Genomic DNA, 18,199 nt, shown 5'->3' with positions numbered 1-18,199 from the left:
TTGGAGCAGCCTGGGACAGTGGGAGGTGTCCCTGCCCATGGCAGGGCATTGGAACCAGATGAGCTTTAAGATCTCTTCCAACCCCAGCCATTCTTTGATTCCATGATTCTATATATAATTTGTTATAATTGAATTGGATGTTGTTGTTTCACTTCCTAAACCACTTTCATTTGTTTTTATCTTTCCAACAAAGGTGTGAGTTTTTCTTAGCTTATGGCTTCAGCCTCGAGGTAATTTGTTATTAATTCTTTTTCAAACAGTTTGTGTATCTTTCCTCAGATGTAATTTTAAGTGCAGCACCAATTAAAATGTTTGAAACACTCTTGGGCTTTAACCAGTGGAATGACTGTAAATGAGAAACTACTCTTTGTCACTATATATCTCTCCTGATGTCATCCTGCTTTTCCACAATGCGATATTTTTCTTCGGAAAGTTGTATTTCTGTAGAGAGCTAAGGTCCATAATTACAGCCTGCAGTCAGGAATAATGTGGTGGTTACTCCATGGCTGGTGCACACCTTCAGCTAATCTGGGACTTGATCTGAGTTTGAGTAATTAAACACAGAAATCTGCCAGGGCAGCTCTAGCATGAAAGGCAGCAAATCTGACTTGGTTTCAGAACTTTGCTGGTGACCTCTGTGGTTTTGAACTTGGAGGGCACAAAGTCTTGAATAGCTGCCTTAGCTCTCCCTTTGGTATCCCATGTGTGTGTCCAAGTATCCTGCAACAGGATCAGCATCAGGGAGTGATCATTATCAAACACCCCTGCCTGGTGTTAAGACACACAGTCAAAATCTTGAGCTCTGGAAAGTGGTTGGTGCAGTTAAATGTGTCAGACGTGACTCAAAAGTCTCCTTCCTTTCCGAAGATATTACTTCATTCATGTTAACCACATTTGTAAGTGGCCTGGGCTGAAGAGATAGTGTTTGGGGAATTCCAAACTCTTTTATATGCAGTTGGGAGTTTCAGGAATGGCTGCTCTGCATTCCACATTGATACATAATCCTCATTATGGCTTTGAATAAGAACATGGTAATTCGCCAGAAAAATAAATAAAACAAGTTATTGGTCAGAGGCGTACTATATAGGGAGTACTAATAAAACCAAATATTTTTGGCTGTAGTTTAAAGTTCCTACTGTAAATGAGCTAATTTAGGGCCGTATCCTCCCCTGAGATCATGGGCTGGAACATGAGATAAGCAGTAGCTGCACAGACACTTTTGGGTGGTAGCACAGAAATGTGCCTTCTCCATCAGCTCTGCATTGAGAGGGGAAGAGGGGGAATTTCTGTAGGAGAACTGACCCTTCCAAGAAAAATGTACTCAGAAGAAAAGCCATGTTCAGTGTCGATGAACTGCAGAAGGGCCAGACACAGACACAGATGGCAGAGACATGTTCTCAGATTGCTCCATCCTTTTTTGTCCCCACAGACTTTAGGGACATGGAGTACTGCTGTCAGTCCAGAGCCAGCCAAACTCTGGCCATCTGTGCTTCCCAAACAGGTGGTGACAGTGGCTTGTCCCTCGGTTACTGACTTGCTTGGGGTGATACTGCAGTTGTGGTGTGTCATGGTCAGCTTGAACCCACAGCTGCTTCAGCAGGAGCAGGTCTTACCTGCAGCCACAAGCTGGGACTGCTTCCTCCTGCCTTGTCCTGAGGTCTCCAGGGGCACCAGGACTCGCTGCATTCCAGCTGGTGCTGCTGGAAGGGAATCCCATCAGGAAGAGGATTTGCTGCCAGTTAGAGCAGTATTCTTCATCTGAGTGACAGAAACAGTGTTAACCTTGTGTGAGGGAGAGAACTTGCCAGCATGGCCATGAAACCAAATCCTCGGGAGGCTTTTCAAGAGCAGGGCTGGGGGGGCAAGTTCTCCTTATTTCCAGAAAGAAATTCTAAAAAAAACCAAAATTTAAAAAAAGAGAAAGGAGATTTAGCACCTCTCCTATGAGGACACACTGACACAGTTGGGGCTGTTCAGCCTGGAGAAGACCCCAGGGAGACCTTAGAGCCCCTTCCAGTGCCTAAAGGAGCTCCAAGAGAGCTGCAGAGGGACTTTTCACAAGGGCATTGAGGGACAGGACAAGGGGGAATGGCTTCCCACTGCCAGAGAAGGGGGTTAGATTGGGTATCGGGAAGACATTGTTCCCTGGGAGGGTGGGCAGGCCCTGGCACAGGGTGCCCAGAGCAGCTGGGGCTGCCCCTGGATCCCTGGCAGTGCCCAAGGCCAGGCTGGACACTGGGGCTTGGAGCAGCCTGGGACAGTGGGAGGTGTCCCTGCCATGGCAGGGGGTGGAATGGGATGATCTTTAGGGTCCCTTCCAACCCAAACCATTCTCTGAGTCCATGATTAACTTCTGGAGGTGTTTCTTGAAAGTGAAAAATCCAGCAAATTTTTTTGCTGCCAGCATTGAGAGCAGCCCCACTGGTCAACCAGCCCCACTCAGCTTCTATTTCTCCCACTGATTTTTTTAAACAAATAATGCCATATTATTAAAGAATCCCCCATCCAAACTATCAAGAGATGTAATTGGAAAATTATCAGTGAATTATACTTCTATTTAAATTGCTCCTGAAGAACTAAGCACATCAGACAGTGCATAACACTGCCAGTGGGTTCTGTCTTGCAAGGTCAGGGTGAGTACAAAAAGTTAGCACTGAGAATGGAAAATTGAAGAAACCTCCTGGCTGACACATCTTTTCCTGATTTGGTTTTCTTGTTCTTTACTGTTGTTTTATTTATGGTATTCACCTGCAATCAAATCTTACCCTAACAGCAAATATTGACTGCATGTGAGCAGCCTTAGCAGTAGCATTTCTGGAGGAGACCTTTCCTCAAGGTTTTATTGTTCAGGCTGTTAAAACACATGTTACAGTGAAAGAAGAAAAAAAAAAAACAACCCAAAATTGAAGTGGTTATACCCAACCACAAGTTAAACACAAAAGCTTTGAGCTCATGTCATGCAGCTCTTCTGTGTCATAGCTCCCTGCCAGTGGAAGAGTTGTGGTGTTTAACACTTACCTGCTTTACAAATAGGAATTATAAACATTTCTGTGGCCTTTCTTCACTGGTCACTGCTGGGTTTTGATGTTTGAGCTTTTTCCCCCCAGAAATCCATGTCTGGAGGGCACAAAGGGGCTGGGGCTGCCTCAGCCCCTCCTGGGGGTCCCCTCAGCTTCTTGGCAAACCCCAGGTGTCAGCAGGAGCTGCAGCACCTTCTTCTAAACCTAGAAATGTTAGAGAAGGGAAGGCATAAACTTACAGTACCATGCTGGGCAGGAAAGTTACTTTGTTTGCTTAGCAGTTCCCAAATTGCAGGCTTTTAAGGATCTTCTGCTCCTGAGTTTTGCTCCCATCAACTGTGGCAGGGTGGGTGAATTTCTGGGCTGGTTCAAACAGTTTATTTCAGTGGATGAGGATTTCACCTTTTATCTTCATAGTCCTGTTAAAGGACTTAATTTAAATAAATTAATAACAGTGTAATAATTTTAATACAGCCCTATGGTGTGAATAAAGCAGCAGCACAGGGGAATAACTGCACTCTGGTTTTCTCTTAGGGGATCCTTGGACCTGTAGGCTGCTTCTAAAGTGCAGCAAGCCTAAATTTGGCTTAAATTCGCTATACAAGGGCTCTCACCATAACTGGAATTATTTTAGGTGTCCAGAAAGGCTGAAAATCACATGTGGCATATTTATCTACAAAAAAAGTGCAGCTCTAACCTGCAGCAACAGGAGCTTATGCTGTTCTTGCACACCACTGAGAGCAGGTTTATAGTGCTCTGCCTTTTAACTATCCCAGCCTTTCTCTGTGGTACACACTGTCTGACCAGTGCTGGTGAGACCCAGGCACACAAAAAGAGATTTCCTGAGCAAACAATCCAGCAAGGGACGTCTCAAAAGTTTTCCAACAGCTGAAAAACATCAGTTCTTTTAAAATATGTGACCAGTCCCATTGCATGACAGTGTGAGGGGGTCTGGAAGTCCTGCTGGCACTGACTTGGGATGTTCTGCATAGCTGCTCAGGGATTCACCTCCTGTGAGTAATGGTAACCATCCCAAGTCATGCTGGTAGAAATTTGGTGTGATGCCACTGTGGTTATTCATCACACCAGAGTGTGCACCCTTGTGTGTGTGTGCCAGTCCCGGTGCTGGGTGCCTGTCACAGGAAAGGGGGGCTTTCCTCAAGCCCTGTGTGATTGATTATTCTGTCAGTGCCATTCAGAGCTGTTCTCCTGTCTGACAGTCACATCTCAGGCAGCAGAGGCACAAGATTCCTTGGAGAGAGCCCCTGTCCTGCAGGCAGAGCTGTGTCTCCCGGGCAGCCTGTGCTTGGCTCACCATTTAATATTGTCCTTGCTTTCAGTGCACCAGGAATCAGGCCCAGCGATTCTGGCATCTCGTTTGCTGTTGATTAAAAAGCCCTTCATTATCCAGAATTGGCTACAACTGTGGCTGTATTCTGAGTATCTTTCCCTGTGCAAATAAGTACTTTTAGCCTGGAGAAAAGGAGGCTCAGGGGAGCCTCTACAATTCTGACAGGAGGATGCTCCCAGGGGACAAGGGGCAGAACAAGAGGAAACAGCCTCAAGCTGCTCCAGGGGAGGGTCAGGTTGGACACCAGGAGGAATTTCTTCATGAAAGGGTTGTCAGGCATTGGAAGGGGCTGCCCAGAGAGGTTTGGAGTTCCCATCCCTGGAGGTGTCCAAGGAAGGCCTGGATGTGGCACTCAGTGCTGTGGGCTGGGGACAAGGTGGGCATGGGGCACAGCTGGAACTCGATGGGCTGGGAGGGCTTTTCCAGCCTCAGCGATTCTGTTATTTGTGATTTGGGCCATGTTCATTCCTGGCAAAGAGCAGCCCAGGCCGTGTTAATGTTTGCTGCAGCCCTGCTCTGCTCCACGTGGGCGTCGCGTTGCCGGAGCTTGGCCTGGAGCCCTTTTCTGTCAGCCTTGCTCACTGCCCGGTCATGCTTTATTGCAGCACTTTGGTGCAGGGTTTAGAACACATCAGGAAGAACTGCTGGGGTTTTTAGGTGAGCACAGCATGCCAAGTTACTGAAAATGCACCTAAATTCCTGTCTGCGAGTTGAGAAAATGCACAAGAGAAGTTTATATATAGCCCCCGTATAAAGGGGACATTCAGCCTCTCAGTAATTCGGCAATATATGTGTCCATTAAAAAGTTTGATCCTCTTGATACATCTACAGGAAAGAAAGAACAATGCAATCACATCTGGTGAGCTCTAGATCTGTACGATTCCCCAACCCTTTGATGTATTTACACAACTCCCCAAACTCATGCACAGAAAGACAGCAGGCTCCAGAGCTTATCTATCTCCTCCTGTGAGGGGTAGCACTGGCACACCCAGCTCTGGCTGGTTTGTACAATAACTTGTTTCAATCTTGATATTTTAATCTGTCCCAAGCATCAGAGAGGAATTTACATCTCCTGTCTCAAGTACTGCTACTTCCTACTAGTGCCACTATTCTCGTGTGACACTTTGGATGCACGGATGGAAACCAGTCCCAAAAACCTGTACTGCTAAAGCTGGATTAATCAATGCTAGTCTGGACTCAGGATGCCAGGAAGTGTAAGAAAACCTGCTCTGTGGCTACAAATACGTCCTTCTGTAGAATCGTGGAACCACAGAATGGTGTGGGTTGGAAGGGATCATCTCCTTCCACCCCCTGCCATGTGCAGGGAGGGACACCTTCCACTCTCCCAGGTTGCTCAGAGCCTTGTCCAGGATATCCTTCCAGGATAACCCTAAATCAGGAAGGCACTTAAGCAAGTGTTTAACTTTCAGTTTGCATTGTAATTCCCTTGTTTCAGTTTCCTGAAAAGAGTCTCCCTAAATCAGGCTTTAGTGTCAGTTTTGGCTCTTGCCTTAAAATCCTGCTAATTTAGGGGATGCGGGGCAAGCCCTAGAGCCATGAGCAGACCCTGTAACAGACCATCAAGCACAAACATGACCAGCATGAAATTTGGGGTGGGGGTGGAGGAGGGCCTGGCAATAGATACCATCTGCTTCAGCAAGTTAGTACCAGATGTCTGGAAGCTTCCAATTCCAGCCCGTAAAGGTGGACCTGAAATAATTGAAATGGTATTTCTGTTTGGAACAAGCAAGGAAAACTGTCACAGCTATTTTTTTAGCCATGATTTCCAGAGATGAAAAGATAAAAATCTTGTGTTTTGCAGACAAGGACTTGTCCCCCTTTAGAGTAGCAAGAATTGAATATCCAGGTGAGAAAGAAGAATACACTGCCAAAGGCTGAGTTTAAAGCAGAATTCCCCTCTTGTAAGTTCACAACAGTACAGGGCAAAAGTCAAATGTCCAGAATGCACTTTTCCAACTCATATTGGACAACATTTGCTTGTCTTTGGTTCCCATTCCTTGTGGTGCAGAGCTGGCAACTGGTTTGCAAATGTTCTCTGTCATCTTCTCTTCCATAAAGGATCCATCTTTTTGGGGAAAATATGTGAAATGAGTGGCCTGGAATAGCTCAAATGACTTCTCTTTAACCCCGAGAGCTTCAAGACTGAGCTCGGAGAGGAAGATCTGTTTGGGTGACACCGGGCATTTTTGGGATGGGGTTCCCACCTCTGAGCTCAACACGTATTTTCTAAGTCTAGGTGCTGTTGGAAATGGAGCAAAGGCTTTAGAGAGACCAAAATAAATCTGGACATGGCACAAATCCCCTTTCCTGGGTGGGCTTCTTTAACTGGGGGCGAGGTGCAGTTGTGGCAGCACAGTGCTGGGAGTGTGAAAACACTGACAACATGATCTAACACTGGGTTCAAAAAACTTTTCTGCCCAGTTTATGTGAAACGTAGCAGTTTCCAGAGCCTGTGTGTGATGTTTCGAAAGCTTAAAATATGAATCCCATAAATCCAGTGAGGATGTGGCAGGCATGGATTTACTGGGGAAGGGAGGGAGGGAACTGAAAGGACGTCAGTGCTGTTGGTGTTTCTGTCTGACTTCAATCTGAGCAATGTTGCTGGTGAAATTTTGCTTTTGCTGAAAAAGCATCTCTTGCTTTTGAAGTTCTGTGGAAAGAAAAAGCCTCATTTAAAACCATGACGTCATTATCCCATTTGATCATCCACAGATAGCTGGGAAAAATGGACAAAATGGGAATTGGGCTTGTTAAGGGATTTCTTTAATAGGCCAGCAAATCAATACTTTGTTTCCATGGATTTGAAGGGGGAGAACTTGGCTGTTTTAAGTAGTAAGAGGGAATTGTGTTAAGATCTGAGTGGTGATATCTTTAATTGCACCTTTCAGTGCAATTTGTGCAAATTAAACTTGCATAGATCATAGATGGTCCCCTCACGTCGCTGTCTCTGAGGCAAGCTGCAGCTCAGTGTCAGTCTGGCAGTATTTCTCCTAAACCATTAGGTAAAAATGCAATTTGATTTCCAAGTTAGTGTTAATGTGAGAGCAGAAAATGAAATAAAAAAAGCTGATGCTGAGGAAAATTACTGTTTCCCTGATAGTGCCTTGCTGCTTTAAAAGTTGACTTTGAGGTCATGGGCGGAAGGAAAACTCTTGTGTGAAAAATGGGAATTTCCAGGCTTTTAGGTAAAGTGGAGAAAAAGATGATTACTTTAAATGATGTTCATGTTCCTACATTTTTCCACATTTTCTAATTTCCTGATTTATTTATCCCAATTCATTAACAGTTATTTGGTGTTCAAGTTACTGAGTAGTACTCTCCATTATTTACATTAAATGCTGTTGTTATTTTAAAGTGCTTTAATGGTTTTCCACCCCCTACACATGCAGACAAATTCACCCCACCTGCCCCAGCCCCTCTGCACTCGATTACTGGACATGGATAAGGGATTCCAGAACATCCCTGCTCTGAAGTGCTGTTAATTGAGGGTCTGGACCAGATTTGCAGCTCTTGTAAATGGGCACAGCTTCAGTGAAATGGTCCTTTTTTATATCAGCTGCAGATCTGTCCCAGTCCTGCTGTGTGTTTCTAAATTGGGAAGAATAGCTTGTGGAAATCTCTGATATCCCAGGTGAATAATGGAGCTGGGCAGGGCAGAGCATGTCCCAAGTTCTTATTTTGGGAAAACTGTACATTGCAAATAAAGACCATTTTTTCCATGAGAATTTCAGAGCTGAGTGTTTTCTCCTGCATGAAATAAATCCTCAACACTATGGGGACAGAAATGTCTTAGAGCTTCAGCTGTGCTGAGTCTCAAGGAGGTCTGGGGAAGGAAAGATGCTTATCAGTCCATAAAAAGAGATTTCTGTTGAAAATAAACATTTAAAGTATAATGATATGACTTTTGTTTCTCTGGTTATGCAGCTGCCTTGGGATCTGAGCTCCTGCTAAACACGTTGGCCTGGTAAAGGACATGATTCAGACTGTCCCAGATCCAGCAGCTCACATCAAGGTTAGTTTCCTGTTTATTGCAAGTCCTCAGATGTTTGGAGAGCCATAAAATTAAAGAATATGTACACATACCACAGCTTTTCTTGCATGTTTATAAATTGTGCTACAGCCCCACGTGGGCTTTTTTATTCCTCAGTATTTACATGGTGTTGTCTGAGTCAGCCCTGCAGTCTTTGTTGCTGACACCTGTGTGATCTGCTCTGAAGTACGTGGATATTTTAAAGATAACTTTTTCTAAAATTAACCCACCTTGATCATCCTTTAATATTTGGTGTGTTTGATAAAATACACCTCCTCGAAAAATACTGGATTTTTATGTCCCTGATTCTGCTCCACGACATCCAGTGGCAAACATTAAATTCAGCTGAAGAAGGAAAATGAGCATAATGCAAATATTCAAAGCCAAACAAACATCCCTTCCATAGATTCAGTGCAATGTTTAAAATGCTTTAAAACCAGCATTGGTTTGCTACGTTTCAGAAGGAAATGTTTGTTTTTACTCTATTATGACTATTATTATTATTATTGCTATTATTACTGTGGTTTTCTTACCCTTTTTTATGGAAGACTTGGAACCTGTGAGACCTGGCAGGTGTAGCTCTTGCAGGGAATGAGTAATTTTGGAGTACTGCACACAAATTTAATCAGCAACTGGAGTGATAGGACAAATAGTAATGGATTCAGACTGAAAGAGGGGAAATTTAGGTTGGATATTAGGAAGGAATTGTTCCCTGGGAGGGTGGGCAGGCCCTGGCACAGGGTGCCCAGAGCAGCTGGGGCTGCCCCTGGATCCCTGGCAGTGCCCAAGGCCAGGCTGGACATTGGGGCTTGGAGCAGCCTGGGACAGTGGGAGGTGTCCCTGCCATGGCAGGGCTGGCACTGGATGACTTTTAAGGGCTCTTTCATTCTTTCTGACTGCCTTTCTGTCTGTTTTTCTTTGAAGTTACATTTTCTGCAACACCTTTCATGGAGTTTCTCCTCAGCTGGCTGCCATCTACCACTCAGCAGCTCTCTCTAGAAAAAGCTCCACTTTACAACTTATTTTTAACTGAAGCATAGAATAAAAATGAAATATTGTTTTATACAACTCCCTTTTTCTGTAAAACGCAGTGAATGAAAGAATCTCTCTCTCTCTATCCCTCTGTGTTGTTTTTGGGTCATGTTTAGTTACTAGGATGAGTTGTTCTGGTGGGAGAGCTCATTCTTTCCCCCTCTCCAGGTTTTCCAAACCCAGCACTTCCACAGCCTTCTGGTCCTCAGTTGTTTTTATGGAAAGAGCAGAAAAACAAGCCCTCATCCCCCCCCAAAAAGGAGTCTCCCTACAACTTGGTTACAGCCAGTAAGACTTCAAAACATTGAAGGGGATTTAGTACCTCTTCATGCTGTCTAAATGCCCACAGCAGCAGAAATAACATAAAGAATAACTCAGTTTCATGCTTTCTGCCAAAACTGGTGCCCGAGGAAGGTTTTTGTAACCACAGGAGTTAGTGAGAGAGGGCAAGGCTGGGTATGAAAGTATCTTATTACAGCAAGAGAGCTGCATAAAAATCTCTGTAATGGTGTGTTCGAGGGAATTGTAGGAGCCTGTTCTCAGCAGAACATCACCCCAAAGTTGCTGGTTTATTGAAAAAGGGTGTGAGGAAGGCAATTACTTTAATGCTGTGTTTGGGGTAGGAAAGCTGGCCAACTCCACTTCAAATCCTTCTGATTTCTGTTTATGTCATTAGGGCCTGCTGTGGTCTAAACACGTTCTCTGGAAAGCTGCCATGGATGCTCGGGTCATTTAGGCTTTAAAAGTGGACATAGCTACATTCTTAAAAATAAGCCAGGATAAAGTGCAGGGGATGTGGGAAAGCCTTTTTGGTGTGGTGGTCTTTTCTGTCTGTACTGAGCACAGCTCTGGTGCCCCCAGCATGAGAGAAGGACATGGAAATGTTGGGGCAAGTCCAGAGGAGGCCACGAAGTTGATAAGGGGAGCAGCTTCCCTATGGAGACAGGATGGGAGAGCTGGGATTGTTCAGCCTGGAGAAGAGAAGGTTGTGTGGAGACCTCACAGCATCTTCCAGAATCTGAAGGGGGTACGGGGAAGCCAGAGAGGGACAATTCATCAGGAACTGGGGTGACAAGACAAGGGGGAACAGAGAAAATTTGGGTTAAGATATTGGAAAGAAATTCCTCCCTGTGGATGGTGAGGCCCTGGCCCAGGGTGGCCAGAGCAGCTGGGGCTGCCCCTGGATCCCTGGCAGTGCCCAAGGCCAGGTTGGACATTGGGGCTTGGAGCAGCCTGGGACAGTGGGAGGTGTCCCTGCCCATGGCAGGGGTGGCACTGGATGGGCTTTAAGGTCTTTTCCAACCTAAACCATTCCATGATTTTATGATTCTACAATCTCTCATTGCTGTTATCAGCAGAAGAGGCATCCTTGATCAGGTTTTGTTTAATTAACTGTATTCTGTCACGTGGTGCTGTTTCTTTATATCCTTCAATAAGCAGACACAGCCCCATCCATGCACATTTAGAGCTGGAACTTTGAAAATTCACTTTCTGGGAAGTGTCTGGATTATTAAGATTTGACAGATCTCAAGATTTAAGTTTTCTGCCTGAACATGTGTGGAAAAGTAATGCAAAAGATACATGAATATGGCAAGATGAATACTCAGAGATGTCTTTTTTTTCAGAAAGGGGGATTTCATGTGCTTCGTGTGAGTTTTGTGTGTGCTATTTTGAAATCAGCCTTTTCTGCTACCAGGAGGAAAATGTAACAAATCTCAATGTTCTCATGCTCCGTTCCTGAATGGGAAATGGTAAGAGCTGGATTCTTACCCAGAATCACCCATTCTGCACCCAGGCAGATCCTGTCCAATTTTGGGAATGTTTGGAAAGCCTCGAAGTGTGTGTCCTCGTTCTATTTGGGCAGCTTCATTCCAGAGATGCTAAAGATTAAGCTTTACATTTTTCAGCTTGAATGAAGCATCTGACATTGGTCTGGTGACCCTGTGGCTCCCTAATGTGTAATTTCACCTGAGTCACCACCTTGTGTTTTGTCCAAGTGCAAAGGAAAGAAACATTTGATGTGGACAAGAAAAACTATGGATGTTTTTGGATTTTCAGTTTCAGTTCAGCAAAATATGGGGAATTCTGACCCTGATCTTTGAGCACATTTAGTGCCTGTAGGGGGACTGGAAGAAATAAGACTCCTCACATCAATAAAATTGTGGCTTTTTATGGGCAAGACTGTCATTTACACACACTTTATTGTGATATTTTTGTTGTTCTCTTACCATTAAACTCCAGTTCTTACAACCATAGTCACAGAAAAACTCTGAAATGCTGCCTGAGATTTGCATGTTTTGTTTTTAGGGATTTATGCTTTGTAAATACTGACCTTTAAATAAACCTTTTATTTTTTTAAGAGTTAAATTCTGGTTTCAGGAAAGGTCAAATGTTTGTTTGACTTTAGTTAGCTCGTGCCATCACTGTGAGGGGATTTTGTGGAACCAATACTCAGAAAAAACAAATTACTGCTGTTCCTTTGGGCCTCACTGGGAGAGGAGAATGCAGGGCATGGTTTGGAGATTAAAAAATTACTGTATTTATCAGGAATGGTATTTATCCTGGGATAATGGTGTGATTTTCATTGAATCAAGGCTGGTGGAAGATTTGGTCTGTTCACATTTAGTTGATTTTTCTGTTCGTTGGTGATGATTTTGAGATGTGGGCTGGCTGAAGAGATGGGTTAATGGCACACCCTGGTTTTTCATTGCAGCAGGTGAAGAATGGGAACAATTTACACCCCAGACAGCTTAATCAAAGAGGACATTCTTGATAAAAAAATTCTCAAAGGGCATCAGACGTTTCAAGCCAAGCTCAGCTGGTCAGTACAACCTCATTTGTTCTGTGGGTGTAACTGAGGTTGTTGCCTCCGAATCTGTCAAATTTGGGTTATCAAATCTGGAAGCTGTTCCTGATACTACAATGAATGAAAACGTGGTTTCTCAGGAGAAATAAAAGAATTACTCCATAGCTGTTTCTTCTGAGTTTAGCACTGCTCTGCCTGAGTTGTGGTGGCACATCCACATTTCTGTGCACAGCATCCCATATTGTCACTGGAAGTATCACAAAACCTTTTGTTGGCCAAAGAATGTGTTAGATTTCAAATTGTGGCAGTGTAGAGATGCTGCTGGATGTACCTAATCTGTTGTGTTATGGTTAAATCTGATTTTTTTTTTGAACTGGTATTATTTGTTAAGGAGCATATTCTGGGTCTGATATAATCTGTTATTTTTCCTGGAATTGTTGAGTCTCTAAATAAGATCCAAGACTTTGTTATGCTGGGAGTTTTGTATGCACAATACAGTCTCTGCCTGAACAGGCAGGGGGACAAGAAGGGAAGGACAGCAGAATTAGTATTATCCTCCAGGATAAGGAGGATAAAGCCAGGCTTTTACCCCCACCTCTTTTCGGGGTCTTTCCTAAGCCAGAAGCCTGGTCCTCGTGGATTCTTTGCGTGGCTAAAGCACTTCTTTCATTGCTTATAAAGCAATATTTGGGCAGCTCAGCTGGGAGTGAGAGCATGGAAATCCGAGCCAAGGATACAAAGAGCTTTGCCCAAAGCCCCATGTGAAGTAAACTGAGACCCATTGCAGCCTGGATGAGGAGGTGATCCATGTGGAGCATGGAGTACTGCTCAATCACAGGGTGCCACCAGGTGATAACACACTCCCATCCCTTCTGGAAAATATGGAATAACTGCTCCTGAAAGCAGCTGACTAATGAGCCAACTCTCCTCCAGGCAGGAATTGGTGATGGGCAAAAGTCCTGCAGTGGCCTCTCACTGGGAGAAGGTGCCTTTAGCCCCAGAGCATGGAGGTGAACAAGCTCCTGGATGTTACCTGGGCTGCAAACTGGTGCCTGACAGCTGCTCAGGGATAACTCCAGCCTGCTCCATGACAGATGTGAAAAGGTTTTAGTATCAGCAGCCCCTGAAGCTGAACAGTTGTAACTCCATCCCTTTTTCTTACCCCTCACTGTGGACTTCATTCATTATTCTGGAGAAACTTCAAAAGCTCTTCCCTTGCTTTAGTAGTGACAGGGTAAAACCACTGTTTGAGTGTCACTGTGCTCCTTGTTTGAATGATCACCACAGCTTACTCTGTGTCCTCAAGAAAATAAAGTTTGCCATGGATGAGTTCATAAACAGAGTTTACCATGGGTGTGGGTGGCACTCCTCCCCTCTCGTGCTCATTCAGAGCTCCCACACTGCCAGGCTTCAATTTGCTGTGCTATTTCCCTCCTGTGTCAGCACACATCAGATACCTGTAATAATGCCAGAATCACTACTGGATTTGAACTCTAGAATCCCCTCCTAGGCAGAAATTGTGATTCACTTCTCAGCAGCTTAAAATTCTGGATGGTAACCAAATGATTGCCACAGAGTTCCAGTGAGTAAATTCTTCCTTCTTTTTATTTTTTTTTTCTTTTCTCTTGAACTCTACCTCTTCTGTCTGCCTGAGCAAATACCTCCTTGCTAAAGGAAAAGAGAGATAATGGCTTCTGTGTGCTGTAATTGATGAACTTTCAGCAATTGGGAGCAAATCCAAGATTGCTGCCAACAACCAGATGGAAAACAGTGTTAATGACATGTTCAAAGAAGAGTATGTTATTTTGATAGGGGATGGTCTAGAGACTTTAATCTCTATTGTTATAGGGACTAATGGCATGGATAATTCCTTAAGTGGGGCCATTTTTAAACAAAAATTATCTTCTTCATAAGCAGGAAAGAGCAAACTAAAGAGCACCAAATGCATTTTCAGAGCTCTGGCTGATAGATGTGCTTTACACGAACCCTTTGTTACATGGAGTCAGATGTGTTTAAATCTCATTTCTGCAGTCTGCCAGACGGTTGAAAGTCTCAACATTTCCACTGGTGATGGGTAGAAATCATAAAATGGATGGCCATGGAAACCAGAGCCAGGGTGGGAAGCTGAGGGTGGGGAGAAGCTACGAGAAGAAGTTGGGAAAGACGGACGAGACAAACTGGAACAGGAACAAAACCGGTTATACTTTGGGGACGCTGAGAAACAAGATTCCTCCTGTTCCTATTGCTCTGCTCTGGAGCCTGGAGTGGGACTGAGGGCTCTCAAATCTCGGCCTGTAAACGTCTCTCAAGCCCACTGCCACAGTATTTGTCCCCTTTTCCTTAGGTCCTGGCCACCCTGGCATGTGGGGCCAGCAAATCCATAAGCCCAAGTGTCCAGTGCTGTTGTGTGCCTCCAAGGCCATCGCTTCTGTGTGTGGCTTCATTGAGATGACTGAAGAGAAGGGGTTCAAGAAGCTCTGGCTCTGCAGCAGACTTGGGACTCTCTAAAGGACTGTGTCCTTCTTCCTTGAAAACTGGTTACAGAAACCACCTGCCTTGGACTATCCTCGCACAGATCTGCAGAGCAACTGCTGAAGATGTGTGGAGATTGTCTCCCAGCAAGTCAGAGTTCGCTGTTTATTGTACACTGGATTTGTATTTTGTCTTGATCTGGCCACAAATATCCCAAGAAATGGGTCATCCTTCAACTTACTTGAGAGATGATTCCCCATGATTCACGACCGTGAAGCATTTCCTCATATTCAGCCGCCCTGCTCCCCTCCTTGGCAAACCTTTGTATATCAGCTCTGTACGGATTCCTTAATTTCACACTAACTTTGCTCCTCCTTCCTTACCTTCTTAAAGAGGGAGATTCATAGGGAGAGCTGAGGGGAGGTTGCCAAGCACCCACAGCCTGTGCACATTAGTTCTGCTCAGAGTCCATTTTGGGTGGTGGGGGGTCAGGCAGCTTTGCCCCTCACCTCTGCATGCAGCCCTGCTTTCAGCTGTCCTGGTTGTTTGGTCACAAATGTGGTCACAAATGACCACTTTGTTACGCTCCTGGTAATACCTAGCAGGTATTACCTTCCCAGGGACTGTTGCTCCAGCAGCCCAGACAGGGATGGATGATCCTCTTGGACTTGGTGATGTGCTTCATCTGTTCAGAAATGAATCTCTCCTCTCTCTCACTCTCCCTCCTCCTCCTCTCTCTCGTCCCTCCCCTCCCTTTTCAGAAAATCTCATATTTCAGGTTCTACTAAACCCCGTCCTCTTTAAATCTGAAATTTTACTTTATTTCCTACCCATGTTCTTATCTCCTCAAGACCCTTTTGGATCATTTCACCCATCCTGCTGGTGTCCCAAAGTTGACTTTGGGGTGCAGTATCTTTGGCTGTTTTATCCCCTTCTTTAGATTGTTAATACAGACATTACCTCATAAACAGTTATGGGCATTTGATTAGATACCTTTCACCAACTTGCTGTTTTATCATTTGCCATAAGTCTTTCCCCTGTTGTTCTGTAGGACTTTTTCAGACTCCCAGTGTTCTTTCCCAAGACAATTCAAATTCTTCTTGTGGAAAATCTTCTTTGGCTCAAGTCAGCAGCCAATATTTGGGTATTTCCGTACGTGTTTAATTAGAAAGAGAAACTGATTCTGTGCAGCATGTGTATTCCTGGTGCAATTTTGTTTATTAATAAAAAAAGTGTATCTTGTCCTTACCTAGAAGAGCAGAAAGGGTGCCTGCTGTGCCCCTAAAATCCCATGTCTGTGTGCCCAGTGAGTTCTGTTCCCAGGAGGCTCTATAGTGCTTTCTTCACTACCAGGTCCTGCTCAGAAATTCAACTTTTTGCTGCCTAATAACCCATAAACTCCAAATGTTGCCCTCCAGATTTACAACATGTTTAAATTCAGCTAATGTGGGTGAGTTTTACTGTAAGATATAAAATCCCAGAATGTTTTGGGTTGGAAGGGACCTTAAAGCCCATCCAGTGCCACCCCTGCCATGGCAGGGACACCTTCCACTATCCCAGCCTGCTCCAAGCCCCAATGTCCAGCCTGGCCTTGGGCACTGCCAGGGATCCAGGGGCAGCCCCAGCTGCTCTGGGCACCCTGTGCCAGGGCCTGCCCACCCTCACAGGGAACAATTCCTGCCCAATATTCCATCTAACCCTACTCTCCTACATCTCTAGGCCAGTGCTTCTGTTGCTTCCAGTAGGGGTTTTTTTGTGACACGAAAGAGATACATTTCTTCTGCTGCTGAGGCTTAAAAGAGTGTTTGGCATGTGTGTTGTATATTCCATATCATCTGTGATTGCCTTGGATCAAAGAGATAAACTTGCTGGCAGTCATTATCACCTCCTTGAACAGCAGTAAATGTTTGGTGGGACACTGTAACCTGCTATTGCCAATTCAAAGGAGCACTGGGAAGGAAGGAGGTAAATCTGTGCTGTGAGCCCTCCAGAGTGGGCTGATGCAGGTTTCTATCATACTGACTTGGTCACATAGAGAGATTTTCCAAGATCCCAGAAACTTGGCCTGTCCAAGCTGTGAATAGTATGGGAGAAATCCTGGCACGGGTTGCCCAGAGAAGCTGTGGCTGCCCCATTCTTAGAAATACTCAAGGCCAGGTTGGACAGGGCTTGGAGCAAGCTGGGATAGTGGAAGGTGTCCCTGCCCATGGCAGAAGGGGTTGGAACTGGATGATCTTCAAAGTCCCTTCCTTCCCAAAGCATTCAATTACTTTAAGCATTATCTGGGTTCCCTTTTTAAAGAAAGGGGGAGACCTGTATTAGGGAGGGGTTAATTTTCCTTGGGAAGCACCTGTGTCTTTCCACTCTTTGCATGGGGACTTGGTGTAGCTACATTAAGCACAAGGGGACTTGAATTCAGCTCTTTTTTAGAAATAGGAGCCCCAGCTGAGAGGGGCCCTCAGCCCTGGCTGTCCCTGGCTGCAGGGAGGGCTCAGGGCAGGGCCCAGGCTCTGCTCCGGGGCCCGGCAGCGGCACCAGAGCCACGGGCAGGGCCTGAGCCCGGCAATTGCCCTGCACAGGAGGCAGAACTGCTGCCCTGGGCAGGGCCAGCCCTGAGCAGATTGGCCACAGAGGCTCTGGGGTCTCCTCCCTGGGGATATTCCAGAGCCATCTGGACACAGCCCTGTGCCCTGTGCTCTGGGATGGCCCTGCTGGAGCAGGGAGGTGGCACCAGTGACCCTCTGTGGTCCCTTCCAGCCTGACCCATCCTGTGTGACACAGCTGGCACACGTGGCCAGATCTGGGACAACAGAGCTTCCCTGCCCTACAGTTGGACTAAGAGGCCCTCAAAATGAACTCGAAATGAACAAAAAAATTGTTTAAAACGCAAGTGGAGGCCAACTGAGGATTCAGTTAAGGGAAGCCACCAACTCCTAAGTTACAGCTTCAGAAAATCTTTGCGGCTCCCCCAGAGCTGTCCCAGAATTGCAGCCAGCCGGCTCACAGTGCATCAGCCATCGCAGAGACGTTATTAACTCAGACAGAGGAAAATATACTTTCAGTTATTACATGCTAATAAAGCACAAACTAAACAAATTTAGGCAACAGGAGCAATTATGCCATTAAACATTTAACTGCAAGATTGATTTTTAAATTACTAAGAATCTAAACCAAAGTGTGCACACACACAAAGAGGAAGGGGAAGGGAAGGGGAGGAAGGTAATTTCACCAATTGAATCTAATCAGGGCCTCAATTCGAATGCGTGGCTGTAAATGTCAAAATATGTAAGATCTGATGCAAGAGCACAAGTGGAACCAGGATGGATGAGCTTTCCTCACTTGACCAGATTCTTCTGGCTGGGAGGAAGTTAAACACATGGGGTGGGGGAACTTGGGGAGCTGGGTTGTCTCCAGAGAGCTCCCTTGGAATGCTGGTCTGTGTTCCTGAGCTGCCTTTCGGAATGGGC

General features: G+C 45.2%; 1 protein-coding gene across 3 annotated transcripts in view; it reads left to right on the top strand.

Moving 5' to 3' along the window:
• The window catches only part of ERG (ETS transcription factor ERG), a 135,230-nt gene that overhangs the window by 28,286 nt on the left and 88,745 nt on the right, over positions 1-18,199 (top strand). Inside the window, exon 2 of one of the 3 annotated variants that reach the window (XM_042033068.1) lies at positions 8,317-8,404. In XM_042033068.1, the coding sequence (XP_041889002.1) occupies positions 8,366-8,404 (39 nt within the window). In that variant the 5' untranslated portion in view covers positions 8,317-8,365. Of the gene's footprint in view, positions 1-8,316; positions 8,405-18,199 lie in introns of those variants that run through there. The other 2 variants (XM_042033133.1, XM_042033163.1) reach the window with 2 other exon arrangements.

This window comes from Corvus kubaryi, unplaced genomic scaffold (genome assembly GCF_017639235.1).
Source record: "Corvus kubaryi isolate FWS band 111438036 unplaced genomic scaffold, C.kubaryi_AGA036_p1.0 133, whole genome shotgun sequence".
Taxonomy (NCBI): Eukaryota; Metazoa; Chordata; class Aves; order Passeriformes; family Corvidae; genus Corvus; species Corvus kubaryi.
The sequence above is the reverse complement of the archived record's forward strand: the minus strand, read 5'-3'. Positions and strand labels throughout refer to the sequence as shown.